General features: G+C 42.5%; 1 protein-coding gene across 1 annotated transcript in view; it reads left to right on the top strand.

Annotated features, from left to right (window-relative positions):
* The window catches only part of LOC310922088 (connector enhancer of kinase suppressor of ras 2-like), a gene marked incomplete at its 5' end in the record, with an annotated part of 327,314 nt that overhangs the window by 266,646 nt on the left and 40,070 nt on the right, over positions 1–20,598 (top strand). Inside the window, one exon of the mRNA XM_083882408.1 lies at positions 10,115–10,149. Within this exon, the coding sequence (XP_083738534.1) occupies positions 10,115–10,149 (35 nt within the window). The remainder of the gene's footprint in view (positions 1–10,114; positions 10,150–20,598) is intronic.

Genomic DNA, 20,598 nt, shown 5'->3' on the forward strand with positions numbered 1-20,598 from the left:
AGATGTTAAGAAAGGTTCATTTTAACAATAATGTCATCAGTCTTTAGGTTTCAACATTCTTTCAGTAATCAAGAACTTCATAACTGACCTGGATCCAGAAAAAAAAAAAAAATACTATGTCGTCCCTGCATTTCTTGGTTTCAAGTGTTTGAATCTTTGCAGCAGCTTCTCACGCTGCTTCATGTAAACAATATTGTATTCTTAGAATTTATCTGTATGTTTTGCATTCTTGTTCTCTGAGAGAGAACTTGACTGATGGTCATATTGACCAATGGAGTCAGGAGGTTGTAACCTCTTTGGGCCAATCTTGGCCCTCTGTACAAAATGTATATAACCTAATGGAGTCAGATAATAAAGAGCCTTCCATGTTTCACCAAAAAAAAAAAAAGAAAAAAAAAAAAAAAAAAAAAAAAAAAAAGAGAACAAGAATGCAAAACATGCAAAACATACAGATAAATTCTGAGAATACAATATTGTTTACATGAAGCAGCGTGAGAAGCTGCTGCAAAGACTCAAACACTTGAAACCAAGAAATGCAGGGACGACAATACTAAACCAGTGTTTACCCAGAACTCAGGTTGTCCTTGATTTCTGGAAGAACCAGCCCCTTGCAGAAGCTCAGGGGAGGGGCTGGAATTTTGTTTGGAACAGCCTGGTTAGGATGGATGTGTTTGCAAATTCTGCCCCGAGACAGGCTTCTCATTCCTGCTGCTTCCAAAAGTTCAGGCTGCCTGTTTGACCTAGAATTCCTTGTATTTGTAGTTATATCAAGACACTTTGCACAAAGCAAATATGAGGCTGCCTTTATCCAAACATATGCAGTGTTTTCAGAAGTAATTTTGCTCTATTAGAGCATATTTAAATGATGATATTCTGCAGTCTTCAAACAAACCACTACAAACTACCAATGCAAGTCAGCAAATGAAGCATTCATTAACCTGCTGTGACTTCATGGGTAAATTGCCATTTGTAAGACATTCTGCAGTCCTCTGACTCCAGAGAACCACAACACAACTGTGAAAAACGAGGTTCACTTTTTGGTAAATTTTGAGAAATATGTTTAATAAAAAATTAAGACAATTAGGAGATAAAAAAAGCCAAGTACGGCTGGCCGGGTGACTTGGCATTGAGCCAAGTCCACACCTTGCTATCTCAGAGACATTCTTTAAATACCCTTTCTATCACAACAGTTTATGAATATTCATATATTTCCATAAACTAGTTTCCATATTGCAGGAACTGTTTTGCATGGTTCCTCCTTGGGTCCGCCTTTTTAGAGCATGCGTGCTTCGTGGCTGTGTCTTCATTATCACCTCCAGCCTGGGCCTTGGTCCATACTTTCTTCAGATGGTAGATGTTGATAGTTGGTATATCATTATCAGGGTCTTCTTTACATGTTCACTGGATGTTATCCCGACCAAACAGACAGTTTAAGCATACTTATATCAGCTACTACCACTCCGCCTAATCTTCTTTTACTAATAGCAGAAATAAAAAAACTTATATCCTATATCCTTACCACAACATTATTAATCATATAGCACACATCTTGCGAAAAGCCAAGTTTATAATATACATTTATAACTCAACTAAGTTGTACTGCATTGTATTATTTTAACAAATTAATTTATGCCTTGTTTTTATTGTTTTGCCAGGCTACCAAAAAAACCAGTTTAGATATACATACAGTCTAAATCCAAATTTAACAGCCATTTGTTTATAAATATTAGTTACAAGTGATATTATTGCTATAATTGCAATATTTATCCTCCAGAAGATGCACCAAATAGAAATCTCTCCCTTATCACACAAATATCATGTCCTGCTGCTGAAAGGATCTATGTGTAGGAATCCAGTTGAAACATTTTGGAGACTCCTGATTTTTTTCCTCTATACTCTGTGGCTCAGCCTTGCTCCCTGTCCTTTCCTCCCTCCCCAGCACGAGAACAAGGAGGAGGTTTTGGAGGACAGGAGCATTTCATGGCAGAAAGGTCAGCCCTGGGCAGGGCAGGACCACAGGTAACCTGTTCCCATGGGAATGGGGAAAGTGAGGAAAAGGAAGGGGAGGGAATTGCCTGTTTTTCCTGACCTCTCCCTTTGCTGCTTCCCCTGTTCCCCACCGTGTGCTGACAATGCTCATCATCACCCCATAATTACAAATTCGAGTGGATCTCTTCCCTCTGCCTTCAGTTCATCTTCTCACCTGCCCTCTTGTTTTTCTTCAGCACAAATTTGAGTACCTCAAACTGTACATGAATGTAGATCACATTAGGTGATTTCCTGTCTCTATTATCTCTCAACAAGGGTGAGTGGAATGAAAACCTCAAAAGCCGCTTTTATTTTTAGCTCAGCAGGATAATTTTGAAAGCAGATTCATCTACTCTCTGAGGTAGAGAGATAAGTAAAGTCCCTCATAACAAGGCCACTGTTTGATTGTTTCTGAACAGACATGATGTAGAGAAATCTTCATTCAGGATAATAAATATAGGAGTTAAAGAAGCAGAAGAAGAAATTTTTTTTTTCTTTTTTTACTTTAATTAATAATAATTCATTATCTGAGTATAGAAGAGTGGAAGAACAGTATGATAAAGACGTTTTTGAATCTTTGCATCTGACTAAATTGTATATGTAGATGGAATAAATATCTTGAATTTGGCCACTGAAATTAGTAACACCCATTATGAAACCATTCTAATCTCATTACCAACTATTCCTGTCTCTTGCTTTAGGACACAAGGAAATAATGAGTGTTGAATATTTTCACATGATCTCTGCAGCTCAGGATTCTTCTGTTCTCGGTGGTTTATCTGATTTCTTTACTTAGGAGAAGAAATTCTGATTCAAATGAACGATTTTTTTGTTGCAAGTCATTTATAGAAGTTTCAGGTAAATGGGACTTTCTATAGGATTTCCTTGAGGAGAGGAGCCTCAGATCTGCTTGTGGGACCACAGAGGCCTTTTTGTCCTTTCATCTCCACTCATGCAAGGCACAAGCAGATCCGTGGGAATCCCTAGAGCTCCAGAAAATCGCTGACTAAAGAAGGCAGATAGGTGCCAGTGACCTGAATTTCACAGAATTTGTGCTTTATAGTCTCTGACAGCATGACAAGACTTGTGCCTCCTGAGCCTCCCACGTCTGCTACTCATGAAAGTGGCCTTGTAGTAAGATGAAGTAAAGTTTTAGTTTGGGAACTAGGAAAAGGCAATTTTTTTTTTCAAACGTCACAAACTGGTAAGAAGTAACTGTTAAAAAAAAATTATATATAAAGTTGCTGAAAATGCAGGTAGGAACCTTCCACATCTAAGTCATTGTCAGCATTGAATCTGCATGTAATTACAATTACACAAGGAAATTAATTTTAGCTACATGTAGACATTTATAGAAATGCCAGTGTGGGAGTTTCCATGTATAGTATCAGAAATCCTTTATAAAGGTTGGAATTTTAAGCTTTTTTCTCCCAAGAGAACTTCTTTGGGAGAAAATCAGTCAAATAAAAGATGATAAATATGTGACAAAGGTCTCTAGTAATCCCGAGTATCCACACTTAAATACTGGTAATAATCTCTGTATTAGTGATGAGTTGGTCAGGAGTTGAGATTTTTCTTCTAATAAATTAATTATTGATTAAAACTTCAAAAGACATAATTATGTTTTTTGTGTTTCAAGTACTAATATCAACAATTTTCTCTCCCTCTGTATTTATATAGATATTCTTCTTTGCTCTTTTCTGAATTACAGCAACTAATAATCAGTTACAATAATCTATGAGTTGTTCAATTGTTAAATCATATTTTCCTTTTTCACACTGTTATAAAGTCTTTTTAAATTTCCCTGCTACAGACTATGCTTCAGTAAATGAGATTAAATTATTCAATATCTTTGGAAATTAATGCTTGGTAATGCAGAAAAATTAGTGGTGTTGAAAGACTGACATCTAGAAAAATGTGTTTTATTATCAGAAGCAAATTTCTCTCTAGTAAGTCTTTGCTCAGCCTAATATATGCAAGTTCATTTATGAAATATATCTGATCAAAAGAAATCTGGAAGCCACAATACAAGATGATCACGTGTGACAGAGGTGGTTTTTTGTTACCTCTGCCCTTAGAGGGGCAACACGTTGTGACGTGGGAGTGGAGCCTCACAGAGGACAGCAGGCAGCAGCTTGGTGAAACATGGAATGCTCTTTATTATCTGACTCCAATAGGCTTATATACATTTTGTACAGAGGGCCAAGATTGGCCCAAAGAGGTTACAACCTCCTGACTCCATTGGTCAATATGACCATCAGTCAAGTTCTCTCTCAGAGAACAAGAATGCAAAACATACAGATAATTTCTAAGAATACTTATTGTTTACATGAAGCAGCGTGAGAAGCTGCTGCAAAGACTCAAACACTTGAAACCAAGAAATGCAGGGACGACATCTCACCCTTTTTACCTTAAAAAAAGAAAAAAAGGAAAAAAGAAAATTAACTACAGTTCAATTTCTGTTCCCATGGGAGGACCAGTGGTTCCTCCTCTGTTGACCTTCATTTGGTCACGGTTTCTTGCTTTTCACATTGCAGGGTTAGTGAAATTCTGTGGCACCTGTAAGGTGCTCAATGGCATGCAAAGCCTTTGCCAATTGAATTTGCGGGGTTTCACCCTGCGTTCCTCGTTTTTGTTTTTGAAGAACCAGGCCTCTTTGGCACAATGCAGGTTCTTCAGCAAATGGAGCAAACAACATTGCTGACTCCCTTTAAATTGAACAACCCATCTGTGTGCCATGTCGACCACAGAAGTTAAATCCGTGACTAAATGAAAAAGTTTCTGGGAAAACTGTGGAAATGCCATGACAGCAGCCCCAAACAACCAAATGGGCTGCCCATCCTCAGGGGCTTCCAAAACTTGCCCTCAAAATCATCCTTCCAAGGAACACTGGCCTACCTTGTCCTCCCAAATCGTCTGTAAAGACAGTGGGCCCTTGCACTAAATTTCTGAATATTTTTGGGCCGCAAAAAGAAATCCAAAGGATTCTTGCCACTCGCAACAGCTCATGGCTCCAGAGCATTTGGCAGAAAAACACTGCTTGCAAAGCTCCAATCAAATTCCTCCCATAATACTGAGAGTATGAATTTTACAAAAATCTGCACCCATCAAATTCACAAGCATTGTTGCCTGCATTATCAATCGAGCAATGAGCTCATACAAAAATGATTGATTGCCATTTTTGCGGCTGAAATCGAGCAATAATTAGCTCAAACAAAAAAAATTGATTGTTTGTTTATTTTTTCAAACAATATTTTGCCGCCTTGTGGCAGATGGGGCAAAAATGACCCATTCCAGAACGTGCAAGGAATTGGACATTCATCAGCCGGTGATACCTGCAGGATACAAATGAATCACATAAAACAATCATTCAGATTCACAATCGAGGATTGGCTTTTTTGGAGGACTTATAAAAAACCTCCAGTCCCCAGAGTTCTGTTTCGATGCAGAACACAGGAACATCCCAGGACTGGTTGAAATTTTAAGATGATCCTGGTCCATCAGCTCCCAAACAAGTCACGAAGGGTGATGAATGGATCTTGAAAGACAGTCCATTCCAGCTGCCAAACAGCAAAGGAAAAAATCGCAATGTCCGTTCCAAATTGTTCCAGGACAGTCTTTGATCAGAGCAACAGTCCAGTGAAATCCAGGTAACTCAGTACTTCAGAGCAACTGCCTTCTCACCACTGACTCTTTGTCCTGTGAACAGAAAACTCAAACACAAATTAAACAATTTTGGTCCCTTCAGGGACACTGACAGGGAGAGGTGGGTGTGGGATTAAATCTTCCCCACAGACCTCCATCGGCTGTGGGGACTGGGAAGACTCTTCTGTCCGAGCACACTTCCTCTTTGCACCCCACTGCCCTTTTGACAGAGGTTGGCCTTTCACATGGCTTGCCTTGCAAACATCTGCCATGTAATTCGGCCGTCCACACCTTCCACAAAGAAACAAGGGAGTGATTACTCTTTTTTGCACTCTCTTTCTTTGTTTCTTGTTGGCCTTAGCATTAGTCTTGCTGGCCTGAGCATTAGATGAGGCATCATCCACCTTTGATTCCTGTCCCATGTGCTCCACAGGGACAGGGGTGAGAGTTTTTCTCACCGCACCCACAGAGCTGGGGAATCCATCCCTGCCCTGCAGGGGGCACCGTGCCGACCCACGGCCACCCACAGCATCAGCCTCGGCTGGGACATCATCCGAGATTGAGGGAGATCCAGGATCCCGGGACCCTCTGCAACGGAGGAACAGCCGCTTGTGGCCGCGCTGTTCCTTTAAAATTGACAGATCGGCCGCAGCTGCCTCCCTCGCGCTGCTCCTGCTCGGCGCGGGGGGGGAACGCAGCACTGGAAGGGGCGTGTCCCTCGGCGCCACTTTGGGACCGGCGGCCGCTGCCCGCCCCTCGCGGCCCCGACCCGGCACGGGGGGAGACCGCAGCGCTGGGAGGGGCGTGTCCCGCTTGCCAAGCGCTGCCTCCACAGGCGCGGGGGGAGTGCCCCGATCGGCACGGGGAGGAGCGGGGGGGCTGGGAGGGTGTACCGGCCCTGCTTTCCCAAGCGGAGCCGCGGCTGTGGCTCCAATGCCGGACAGCTTCGCTGCCACTCGGCACGGGGCTGGCCCGCCCTTTCTCAGGGGCGGCGCCGGCCCCTGCGGGGGGGTTTCTTCTTGCTCCGGGGCCGCTCCCTCCCGCAGGGGTTGGGCGGGCACTGTTGCCCGCTCCGGGCCGGCCCCGCCGCTTCTCCGGGGCCGACCCGTCCCCCGTGGTCTCGGCGGGCCCCTCCGCACAGACCGGGCGGGCTTTACAGCCTGCCGCGGGCTGGCCCCTTCACTCCTTGGGGCCGCTCTGCCCCGCATGGAATACCTTATTGACATTCCACAGTGCGGACAGTCCCCAATAAACACCCCACCCCCCCCATCCAAGAGCGCTCTCGGCGCTTCCAAGGCCAGGAAGGCACGGGGGGGGAGGGAAGTGTGGGCGGCCCTCTGCCGCCGCTTTTTGAGCGGCGGCTCTGGACTGGGAGGGGGGGCCGATCCCGAGGGGCTTTCAGAAGCCCCGAGGTTTTCCACACTCCATCGCCGATAAGCCGTGGGTGCGAAAGGGGTCTGCTCTGCGGAGGACCCTGTGCCTGCCTTAGCTGGTGCGCTGAGTGCAGGCAGGCTTCCCGCCATGCTGCTACTTTTCCGAGGAAGGGGGGTCGGCTGTCCCGCCCGTCTCCGAGGGGCAGGAACAGGAGGAATTACTCCATCGTCTTCCCTGGCACTCAGCCTGATGGGGCTGGAGCTGTCCTCAGAGCTGGAAGGCTGCAATTTAGGCAGCACTTTCTCCAGCCTGGTCCAGGTGGCTATCAGTTTCAAAAGTTTCACACTGCGATCTGCAAAGAAAACCTGGAGCAGATAGTCGCCCAAAGACTTCCACTCTGCTATAGAAAAAACTTCTTCAAGGCTGCAAAAAAACCCATGAGTTCTAGCATAATAGAACAATTTCTGGAGAGCATCTCCAGGAAAGGAGACTTCTTCTCTCCACAGGACCTCAAGGCAAAGGTCCACCATGAGGGTTTCCTCATCTGAGGAGGGTTTAGAGATCATTATCTCTTACCACGATTGCCTCAGGCAGAGCAGCTACAGTCTCTCACTGGGCACAGAGGTCCACCGACGTGCAGTTCTCTCGCAGTCGGAGGTCACCGGTGTGACCTATTCTCCCACGTCAGGAGTCCATTCAGACACGGACAGTGTCCAGATGTGCCGTTCAGACACAAAGGGTCAGCAGATGTGACCTAGCTGCAGTCCAGACACGGAGGGGTCACCAGATGCGACAGGAGACCGTCTTCCCACACGTCTGGGGTCACCAGATGCGACTCAGCTGCAGTCCAGACATGGAGGAGTCACCAGATGCGACAGGAGACCCTCTTCTCACACGTCCGGGGTCACCAGATGTTACCCCTGCCCTTAGAGGTGCAACACGTTGTGACGTGGGAGTGGAGCCTCACAGAGGACAGCAGGCAGCAGCTTGGTGAATCATGGAAAGCTCTTTATTATCTGACTCCAATAGGCTTATATACATTTTGTACAGAGGGCCAAGATTGGCCCAAAGAGGTTACAACCTCCTGACTCCATTGGTCAATATGACCATCAGTCAAGTTCTCTCTCAGAGAACAAGAATGCAAAACATACAGATAATTTCTAAGAATACATATTGTTTACATGAAGCAGTGTGAGAAAGCTGCTGCAAAGACTCAAACGCTTGAAACCAAGAAATTCAGGGACGACAGTTTTTGTGCATTTTCTTGGAAGGAAATAAATAACTGAGTTCTTATAGCAGTGAAAATTTGTAATTCAAGTCCTGGAAAGAGCAGCCAGAGCAGGGTGAGGGAGGTTTATTTCAGCTTTGTCAGGGAAGAAAGCATGGAATGGGTCCCATTTGGGAGAGAGGGAATAAACCCTGACTGGGAAACATTTTGCTTCTAGTTTGAGAGCATTTTTGGAAAAGGAAATTAGGAAATAGAATGGGACTCTCTGACTGAATTAGTAGTCCCACTTTTAGTTGATAAAATTAGGAACCTTCAAAGTCAGAGGGATAAGAAAAGGAAAGCTTTGAGCCTTCTGGTAGGAATAAATTCTATTTTTATAACAGTAGCATGGGTAGTGCTGCTGTCAAAGTTCTTTTGCTCGCTTGGCCACACAATATTTTCCTGGGCTGTCCCCAGTATTTCCAGGGATGCTCAGACTGGTTCATTTGTATTTAGCAGTGTATTTTCAGCACCAGAGCAACATTTCTCAAGCAGATATTTTACTTTAGCTGTGCACTGTTAACCCTTCCAGTCTGCTTTGAGAAAATGTGAGTATTTCTACAGGGTATTTTCAATTTTTAAAATCCTCTAGGCTACATTTCAGCATACTCTGAGGAGAATTGAGGCATTTATGGCTCTCAGGAAAGCCTGTTAGGGTTTTTTGTACTCAATCACTCAGTGGGGATCTCCTGCCTTTGCCTGGTTTTGATAAGGAGTGTCAGAGAACTCTGGGCTTTTAGTGTAAGGGCACCATTTCATTATTTTTCATCAGATAAGGCCTCTTCTTTGAGTGGGATCATCTTTGCTCCTCACATTTGCTGAAATATTTTAGCTGAAGCTCACCAAAAGCTGATAACTGGTTCTGTACTGGGTTCCCCAGGGGCAAGGGAGACTTCTTGAAGGAGGAGGTGTCAAAATGTGTTTGTCCAAAATGTGCCTGTGCAGAGCCCTGTGATGCAACAGCCCCAGCAAACTTCCTGTCCCTTCTGTTTCTGTGCTCTGAACTCATGCGTGATTCAGTATTATCTGTGATCAAACATCTGCTGCAGGCCTCAAGTAGTGGCATTAAAACACAAACATTGTACTTACTAAAATTATCAGTTTCCTATTTGGTTATCCAGAAATTCAAAGATTTTGCAAGTGCAGATTTCTGCATTTATAAACAAATACATATGAATTTTACAGCCTATTTGTAGAGGGGGGGGGAGTGTTGGGGGTGTTGTTATTTCATTTTTTGTAAATTTCAGTTATTAGCTGTGGGAAAAATCCTCCATCATAAAACTTGTTTTAAAGTAGCTTAAACTATCTGAAGATTTCATTTTTAACCCTGAATCAGCTGCTGCTTACTCCACAAAGACAGGCTCATTTCCAGACCTCCAAGGAATAACCAGTGTGGTAAATCGTTATATAAAGCTGGGTAAGAACAATGTCAAAGAAAGTTTGTCCTTCTGAAATTCCGTATTCTATATTGCAATATTTGTTCTTTGCATTTAAACTCCCCTTCAAATATTAACACTTTTGCAAACATTCCAACAAATTTAGCACCCTTATTTTAAAGAGCTTTGATCACAATTACACAGCATCTGAAGTTAGTTTATAAGTGCAGATGCAAGTTGTTTTAAGCATGATCTTAATTTTAAAATACCTCTTAGCTGGAAATTGAAATAAGTGTTCCATTTCCTTTGCTTTAGAGTTGCAGAATGACTGTGGTTTACCTCTGTCACTCATTTCACTGTGCTCAAAGCACCAAGGAAGTCTGGTCTTTAGTTGTGCTTAACGCTCTTTACTTTTCTTCTACAGAGATCAGCAGATACAGTCAGTGGAGATACTGAAAGGTAATTACTTCTGTTATTCTATATTTAAATATATACACAGTTATGTTTGTGAATTAAACTCTTTTCTTTTAGAAACTTGGTTGCAGTATTTGAGGAATAAATTTTCAGGGTTTAAAGATATCAGTGCTGATATCATTTAGTAAACGTTCATTGGCCAACATCAAACATAAATATAAATTACAAAGCTTTAAAACATTCTTCAGATAAAAGTTTATAAAATATTTATAGAGGGGAAAATTATACTGTTATGTTTCCCAATTTGCTTTTTTTACTTTTGAAATTCAGTATTTCAGACTCACTCTGAGGACGAAAAACATAATGTGTGTCTAACACAATTTTGGTAACAGACAGAATGTGTCAATGAACATCTACATCTAATTCAGTCTGTACAAGATTACTGCTTATATTTGTGGTTTGTAGTAGATAGATATTAAGAATGGGGTCTTCAGTTTGGCCTTTAGGTCTGAATTGAATCAATTTATTCTAATGAAGAAAACAGTGATTTTTTTCTTTCATTTCTTTGCTGTTTATCTGATGAAATATCTTCATGTTGCATCCAAAAGTCACAGTAAAAGAATGTTTGAAGCAACAGCTACTTTGTATCATCATATATTCTAATTAAGTTTAGATGTAATCTATAATTATTCTTTTTCATGTTTCTTCATTCCATATATGGCTTAAACCTATTTAAGAAGCTGAATAATTGATTAGATTTAGAGTGCTTTGACCAATCTAAAGGATTTACAATTGCTGCTGATTCCCTTCAGTGCTATAAACATCCCTGAATTACAGATAAAAGTCTGAGGTGCAATACTATCAGCTGTTGACCACCTCATGCTTGATTTTTCAGGGCTGACAGCATTTTAACCTCTTTATATATGTTTTAAACGTCACAATGCAGTTGAAAGGCAGCCATAGTGGTGACCATTTGCTGCTGTTTCCCTGGGTGTGCTGTGCATGGTTAAAATGGCATTTAACCAAATGGAGCAGCACTGTTAGAGATTAAAGTGAGGTACAGATGAAATTCCACCTCATCTGACAACAGACAGTCCTGTCCCTCCAGTGCCAGCAGTTCATCACCTCAGCTAAGAGTGGAGGTTTGCTTTTACAGGAGGTTAAACATATTAATATTTAAATATTAATATTTTGTTTCATTTTGCAGCATGCCTCCTGTCCAGAGTTACCTGGGGGGAAATGGATTATTCTTGCTCTCTTTTGAAGTAATAACTTGGCTAAAAATGGGCAGGAGACAATGTTTTCTCCTTAAAATGCCTTTATTGATCAGCTCTCAAGGGGTAGCTCGAGGGATGGTCTGAGCCGCCGCTGCTCTTCCTGGTCCACCGTTGAAGAGGAGGGGCAATTCGGCTTTGCAGCCTTTGTTACTGCAGAGCCGGGAGTCCGCCCTCACAGATATCCTTGAACTCACTCAGGCCGGCCCGATCCAGGGGTATCCCCCCTTCTCAGGTGCCCTCCAAGTTACAGCGAGATGCAGAAAACTGTCTGCCAACACTTTAGGGCATAGCCAGTTCAGTACTGTCTTTTGTGGGTTTGGATCTTGCGTTGGTTTGTCTCGGATGGGGACTTTCGGTGCCAATTTAGGTCCTGGCTCACAGCGAGGCTTCATGGGGGTTTTCAGTGATTTCCATGGGGTGGTAACTGCAGCAGACGCCAGCAGGAAGTAGACGGGGGGCATGCGGCCGGAAATGCAGGAGGGCATGCAGCTGGAAGGGCCGGTGGTGGCAGGCATGGGGCCGGCAGCAGCGGGGGAGCAGTGGAGACTGACTCAAGGGAGGTAAGGGGTTTTGGAAACAGGGCATACAGTTCAAAAGGTGAAAAACTGGGGCCTGGAGTACAAACTATTTGGAACATTGATACATTTGCTACACAACAATCAGGAGGATATAATTATTAGTTCTTAACACTTTAAACTTTCAACATGTAACCAGGAGTCTTAACTTTATTCACTTCAATCCTCGCTCTTTTTGTTTGATTGGGTTTTGACCCGCATCAATTTCTTTTACTCTTGATAATATATTTTTTATAACTCTTGATATTGGTTATAGATTTTTTTCTGCTTTATCGAGTTCTTTTGCATTAGAGGTTACTTTTAGTATATTTGCAGGCTTTTTGGGGTTGATTCTTGAAACTTGAAGGCGTGCCTGTACCGTCGAGGTTATGGTTCGAATCAGGCAGGGGAGTATACAGGGGATAAGGAGGAGACTTGCAACTGCACTTAAAGCTATGATTCCTATCTTCTTCCACTAGGCTCCTTTTAGGGGCCAAAAATTGTCCCACCAATTGGTATTAATTAAAGGTGTCCACTCTTGGGTGCCTACATATGCAACCTTTCTTTTTCCTTTGGAAATGTTTTGGATTACTTTATATTTATTGTTATAAATGCAATGGCAAATATCGGATTAACAAAGAAACAATTTATTAATAACACGATATCAATCACCAATAAAAGAGAAAACCACAAAACAGGAAATTAGCAGCGCCGCGCCAGGTGGATGAGGGGTCTGCACACCAGGGTACAGGTTGCCCAAATCCACCCCGAACGATTCTCAGTCCACCGTTTTATAGGATTTTTCTGCCCTGAGGCAGTCCAGGTGTCCAGGATGGGCCAAATAGTCCAAATTTCTTCTCAATGGCCTTCCCGGATTTGCCAAGTCCCATTGATCCGTTCCGGGAAGGTCTTTTCTTATGCCAATTGTACCAGCCAGTCTTATGTTGATTCCAGTGTGCATATCGTGCCAGGACGTTGATGAATTCTGCTTCGCCGTTCAAGAAGGAATTCTCCTTGCATTGGAAAGGATGCGATTCTTATCGGGGCTGGCTAGCGTCTTTGTTTGGTCTGATGGTCCTTGTCCTGTTTCGCAACTGGAGCCGCGGAGACTGGGGATACAGATTTCTACCTACTAGACTTTACAGTTTATTAACATCATTCTTATTATACATTTGATTATTATTTTATCCACGAATTTTTACACCAAATTTATCACATTTATTATCTGTTTCAGATCAGCACTCTGATGAATTAAACTTCCCACAGATGCCACCTTCATTTGCTAGCAAATAGTCTACGGCCAATTTTATTTGGTATACCTCTGCTCTTGTTTGGACTAATTGATGGCTCATATGATCTAGGGCCAGGACTGTTTTATTTGATATAACTTCTAATACTGTTTGCGATCGGACAATCCAGTTTAACATAGAGATGGGAGTCTTGTATCCCCAGGACCTATCTTGTGCCCAGGTGGCTGGCCCGTATGTTTTTATGATCTCTTCCGGGGTCTAAACTTTGCCCTTCCAAGTTTGAGAACTGCTCATATCAATCACAGTTTGTTTTTGTTTATTGTTCTTTCTCAGGTTATTATATCATGGCACTGTTAGATTGGTTTTGGATTCACGTGGCAACAGGAAGTAAGCAGGTTTGATGATGCCAACAGCGCAGCTACTTGTCCAGTTTCCAGGAAGATGTGTGCAAGCTCCATCTCTACATATCCAGAATAAATGCTCTGGGGCTTTCCATGAGGTGTTTTCGGTGTCAAAAAGGTGTTCCCAGCATTTTGATATATCTCTAATTCCCCAAAAGGGGTTAATTCTCCATTCATTACATTGATGTAACTGATAGATTTTATTATAAATGCACTCAGTCTCTCTTTTTCTAATAGCCCAATAGGTGTTGGGGTTCTTAGGAATCTAATCTTGGCTTAAATCTTTTTTTATTAGGGACTTTTTGCATGCCATTTTCCCTACAAATGTTTTATACCATTTCCCAGTTCTCTTTATGCATTTTTCTCCAACTATTTTAAGCTTTAGGTCCCATTGCTTATTTCCCCTCTTTTTGTTATCTAGGGGTTTTTGTTTCATGATTTTCCACTGCAAGATATCTAGAGGGGTTAGGTTGATTTCCTTCCAGGGCCATACATCTGACATTTGGGTACTCCCACAAATCCAGCAATTAGTAATGTTTACCTTATAACTTATTCTTTTTATCAAATCAATAAACAAGTTCTTATTGAGGGGTTCACCTATTTCAGTTTTTCTTATAGTTAGTGGTTTTTCTTCTTTGAGGTCTATGACTCCTTCTAAATTACTTATTTCTTTCAGGCAAAACCATTCTTTTATAGGGCACTCTCCAGTCAAGCACTGCTTAAAGGTGGCAGTGTTTCTTGTGATCCAGTATTGTTTTCTCTCTTCCTGACAGTTTGAGAGTTGGGAAACAGCAAAGCAAGTGGGGTTTGCGTTGGTATAAACTCTGATTAATGACTGCAAGTTCTCCCTGTCATAGATGGGGGAATAGCACTTTGAACAAGCTCCTTCTATAGGTCTACTCATTATCAAGACCATCATCAGTCCTCCCAAGAGTCCAGTATGAAGCTTTTCCATCCTTTGGTCTCACCTGGTCTTGCCTCCTGGGTCTAGGAGCTTCTCAGGTTCAGCCTTCAGAGTTCTTTTCTCTATACAGTCCCACTTGGCTGTTAATTTTAGTTAGCTTTCTTGGGGTGTGCTCTATGAGAGATTCCTAATTTTTGATCTTCTATTAATAAGTATTCGGTACTAGTAGTTGTTATAACTTTTCTGATAACTTATACTAACTGAAAATAACAGTACTATAACTTATACTAACCTAAGGCAACAAACTCTTAATAACAACTCCACAACTTCAATGACTGACATGAACTCTCAATAACAATATTACAACTTCAGTGACAAACTCTTAATAACAATATTACAACTTCAGTGATTAATACAAACAGTAATACTAAAATGTCCTGTATAGGTATCTGACTTATATAGTTGTTTTTCCTTCACTGGGTTTTTTGTTTTCTCTTGAGGGTTATTTTTAAAGGATCTGGATGTTGAACAACAGTCCACTTGGGAGGATTACTCGGAAGATTTGGACTTGACAGATTGTTCGGAGGTGGCACTGGTCCTTTTACTCGGGTAACATGGGTCCAGCCTTTCTCTTGTGTTCAGACTGCGGTATGGGTAGTTAGCAGCACCTGGAAAGGACCTTCATATTTTGGGGTCAATGGAGTACTACTCCAGGACTTAATTAATACCCAATCCCTAGGGTTAATTTGGTGAATGTTTGAGTCAAGGGGAGAAGTTTGGGGAAGATATTCTTTTCTTCTGAGGTCTTCTAGTGTTTTCCCAATTGTCATTATATATTTCTGGGTTCCAGTTTCTCCTTCTTGGTAACCTCCAGTGTTATAGGGGGTTAACAAGAATGGAAGTCCCAACATCATCTCATAAGGGGAAACCCTTATGTCAGATCGGGGCCTGGTTCTTATTCGCAAAAGGGCAAGAGGCAAACATCTGAGCTAATTTAGCTGTGCTTCTTCAATTAATTTGGTCAACACATTCTTGAGAGTCCTATTCATCCATTCCACCCTCCCTGAGCTCTGGGGATGCCAGAGGGTGTGGAGTTTCCATTTTATTCCCAGTGCTTCAATTGTTTTTTTTGTAAAATTTTAGCAGTAAAGTAGGGTCCCCTATCTGAATCAATATTGTTGATTAACCCATACTGAGGGACTATGTGTTCCAGGATGATTTTCACCACCTCCGCTGCTTCTTTCCTTGTTGGGAATGCCTCCACCCAGTGGGTGAGATGGTCAATTATTATTAAAAGGTGTTTATAATCTTGAACAGGCGACATTTCAGTAAAATCTACCTGGGCACTTTGGAACGGTCTCAAAGCTGGCTCTCTTCCCCCAGGTGTGACCCCTCCCATTACTTTTTGGTTGATTTTCTGACAGATGACACATCCTTGGGTTACGGCCTTTGTTAAACCATACACATAAGTTTTCTCTTAGGAAGTGGTCACATAACCCCTGGGCTCCCCAATGGGTTAATCTATGGATTTCAGTTAGCATCTCCCTTGCTAGGGGCTTGTTTAGAAACTTTATCCCATCAGGGGTTAACTACTCTCCCTGTTTCCCTTTATGCATTTTTAGTTCTTCTATCACTTTTAATTCCTTCTCACTATACGTTGGTTCTGTATTTATCCTTTTCCCCTGAAACTTTGGTTAATGCTAGAATTTTGATTGGTTCTTCAGAATTTAGGGCTGTCTTTTTTGCGTCTTGGTCTCCTAATTGATTCCCTTTCCCCTCTAGAGTATTCCCTCTTTGGTGCCCCCTTATGTGCACTACTGCTATTTTTATGGGCTTTAGCAGGGATTCTAATACTAATTTTATTAGATCTTTGTGCACCAGATCTTTTCCTTTGGAATTTAAGTATTCCCGTTCCTGCCAAATTTTTACGAACGTATGGACAACCCCAAATGTGTATTTTGAATCTGTGTAAATTGTTCCTCGGTCTTTTTCTAATAAGTCCAGTCTCCTCTTTAATGCATAAATCACGCAAAGCTGAGCTGACCACGTTGAAGGCAACTTCCCCTTTTCTGTGACTTTTATGTCCTCTGTGTTTGAGCCTTCAACAATTGCATACCCAGAGACCCTTTTCCCTTCTATTATTCTTGAAGACCCATCTGTGAACAACTGTCTTCTATATGGTAGGGGTATACTTTCCAAGTCTTCCCTCACTTTGGTCTGGAAGTTCATAAGTTCTAAACAGTCATGTTCTAACTCTGGAGAGGGTTCTCCAGAGAGAAATTGGGCTGGGTTTAAATTTCTGGAGGTAGTTATATCTAAGTTTTTAGTGTTCACCAGGGTGATTTCATATTTAAGGATCCGGGAATCTGTTATCCATCCCGGGGCTATCTGGCTCAAGATAGTTTTTAAATCATGGGGTGTGTGTACTTGCATTTTTCCTTGGAAGGTCAGCTTATGAGTTTCTTCTACTAGCATTGCGGTTGCATGGATGGCTTGTAAACAGGTGGACCACCCCCTTGCTACTGGGTCCAATAGTTTGGAGAGGAAGGCTATTGGCTTTTTGCACCCTCCCCACTCCTGAGTTACTCCATAGGCACCTCCCTCTTCAGTATTTACGAATAGGTCAAATTCCTTTTTAAGATCTGGTAAACTTAAGACAGGTGCTGTGGACAATTTATCTTTTAATTCTTTTAGTTGTTCCTCATCTTCCTCTGTCCATTCTATAGGCTCTGGGTTGGTCAGTTTACTATAGAGGAATTTTACACTTTGGGTGTACTTGTCTAGCCATAACCTACAGTATCCGAAGAGACACGAGAGTTTTCTTATGTCTTTTTTAGTTTTTGGGGCAGGTATAGACAATATACCAGTAATTCTTTCGAGGCTCAGCTTTTTGTATCCTCTTCTAATTAGATATCCCAAGTATGTTACTTCAGATTCAACAAATTGCAATTTCTTTTGGGATACTTTTAGTCCTTTCTTTCCTAGAAAATTTAAAAGCTGTATGCTTGTAATTTTCACTTTAGCTTGGTCCTCTCCAGATACTAATAGGTCATCCACATACTGCAAAACTTGCACTTTTTCCTCGGAGGTAAATTGTTCTAATAATTTTTCTAGGGCTTGCCCAAATAAGTTTGGTGACTCAGTGAACCCCTGGGGTAAACGAGTCCACCTTAACTGTTGCTTCCTCTTTTTTTCTGGGTGGTCCCACTCGAATGCAAACCAATCTCTACACTCTTCTGCCAGGGGACATGCCCAAAATGCATCCTTTAGATCTATGATGGTAAACCAGGCATGCTCTCGGGGGATTTGGCTTAGAAGGGTATAGGGGTTGGGAACCACAGGATGCCTGGTAACAGTTCTCTTGTTAATTTCTCTTAGGTCTTGGACTAACCGATACTTCCCTTCTGCCTTTTTCACAGCCAGGATGGGTGTATTATGGGGGGACATGCATGGTTCTAAAATGCCCTCTTTGATCAATTGTTCAATTATCGATGCCAACCCTATTTTTCCTTCTGGGGATATCGGGTATTGCTTCACCCGAATTGGAGGGATTCCTGCCTGCATTTCTACTTTTATTGGTGGAATATCAAGGAGGCCACTTTTTCCTCCCTCTGCCCAGACTTCTGGGTTTATCTCTTCCAGGTCTCCTGTGGTCAGTTTCATGATCCCCACTACCATCCTTCCCTTTTCTGGGATAACCCCCACCCTCAACTGGACTTGCAAGTCCCTTCCCAGTAAATTACTTTCCACATCTGGTAAATAAATAGTCACACATGGTCTGTCACGAGTTTCCTCAGATTTCAACATTTTCAATTACTAATGCTTTGAATGGTTTTCCTTCCGCTCCTGTTACTTCACACATTCTATTTCCCAAGGTTACTCCTGTTGGGAGCTTATTAAGACTGGATCGGTCTGCTCCTGTATCTACTACAAATTCATATTCTTCATGTTGGGGACCCACTTTAAAATTTACTATGGGCTCTTCTTGGTGGCACATTGGGTCCCCTAGTGCATAGAGCACATGACACCCCTAATCCTCCTTACTTTCCCCCCTTAATAGCTTTTCCAATGCGTCTTGCTCCTCCTTGATTGCCTCATCAAGAGATAACTTCTGGCAATCCCTTTTCAGGTGCCCCGTTTCCACACAGTAGAAACACTTCTGATCCTCTCTTTGCTTTTTAGGGGTTACCCAGGGTGGTAAAACATTCTTTTTCCCTCTTACTGGCTTCCCGTCCTCTCTGTTGGGTGGACCCTGGTTGGACACACTTTCCCTAGCCACAGCTACCATAATTTTTGCTTTCGTTCTGGCTTTCTCTTCCTCCCTTCTTAGATAAACCCTTAAAGCTTCTCTTAACAATTCATTTATTCCTTTTTCTTGCCAATCCTCCATCTTTTCTAATTTCCTCCGAATATCGGGCCAAGACGTGGTGACAAATTGGGTCTTAAGTAGCACTTGGCCCTCAGGGCTTTCAGGGTTAATATTAGAATATAACCGGAAATTCTGCTTTATTCTATTTAGCCACATGGCCGGGGTCTCATCTTTCCCTTGCATACTATCAAAGGCGAGCTTTGAGTTGTTGCTACGGGGAACTGACTCTTTGATGCCTTTAACCATCTAATTTCGATAATCATCCATGTTTCTCCTGTCCTCTTCCCTATTTGGGTTCCACCTTGGGTCGCTTACTGGTAGTTTATGATCACCTGGGGGGCCCATTCTATTCTCCCTCTCCCAAATCTGTATCCCTGCAGTTTGAATCATTCTCATTTTCTCTGGGCTAAACAAAATCTTAAATACAGAATTCAGCTCTGCCCACGTAAAAGTGTTGGGACCCAAGAATTGGTCTACTTGTTCAGACATCCCTACTGGATCTTCTACTAAGTTCTCCAGTTCTTTCTTAAAGTTCCTAACCTCTGAGGCTCTCAGGGGGGCATTTACAAAGCCCACCCCTCCGGCAGCTCCACCCATTGGAACTTCTCTCAAGGGAAAAAGTTTAGCTCTAGATCGGGTGTTATAGCAAGGTCCTCCTGGATTATTTTCGGAGGAAGGCTCTGTGCTTGAGGTGAGCAAATTCAGTTCCCAATTGGTGGGTGGTGCTGGAACAATGGATGGTAAGGGAGAGGGAATCTGGCTACTGTTAGGGGAGACCGGAGGTATTACTGTTGAGTAGAAGGGGTTGTTACTTGATTGAGGGAGACTTATTGAAGGTCTGGTCAGGGAGGAGACAAGGGTTCTGGGTTGGGAAGACTAGGAGAGATTTGCAGGTAAGGTCTGAGGATTGGAGGGAGGAATAGGGGAATCAGTTTGAGGAAGTTGAGGAGGACTTATAGGTGGGGCCGAAGGTATGGGAGGAGAAACAGGGGTTACAGTCTGGGAATGCCGAAAGGGGTTTACAGGTGGAGCTTGAGGGCTCTGAGGGATAACCTGGGATATATCTGGATAAGCAGGAGGGGAGGTAAATACCTGAGTGGATCCCAAATAGGGCTATTTTCTTCTTCCTTGTTCTTATTACTTTTTTCTTTCTGCCCTCGTAATTTACAGATCTTTACTTTCTCCCTCTTAGTGCTTTGTTTTTGCCAACAAGCAGCATACTGTATCTGTTCTATTTCTATATCCCCTCAGGCTCTCAGATGTTGATTTAATTGAGTGCATATCCACAGGTCAGTTGTTCCATGCCATGGCCATTCCCCAGGTAGACTTAGAGTAGGTCATACCTCCACACAATAGTGTATCATTTTGATTTTATTTAAAGCCTTAGTACTCTCCTCCCTGTCCCACTGTTCTAACATTTTTCCTAATGGGCTTTCTGGAGGGATATTAGTTATCTTCCCTCTCTCCTGCTTTTCAACATCCTTTGGCTTACTCATCCAAGTACCCATTCTCACTTGGTAACTTAAACTAAAATCTCCTAAAGTGCTTTCACTCAAATACAATCAGACAACTAATATTAATTCACACTCACTCGTGGGCTCTGGAAGCAGTTTGTATGACCCGCCCTTAGGGTCCTGACACCTGCTACAGCCAGCCCCTGGCACCTGTCAGTGGCCTGAATCTTGCCCATCCCCTTTTAGGGCTTCAGCCGCCACCCCAGCCAGTACCCTCTTTCACCC

The sequence above is a fragment of the Zosterops lateralis genome, assembly GCF_965231275.1.
Source record: "Zosterops lateralis genome assembly, chromosome: W".
Classification (NCBI taxonomy): domain Eukaryota; kingdom Metazoa; phylum Chordata; class Aves; order Passeriformes; family Zosteropidae; genus Zosterops; species Zosterops lateralis.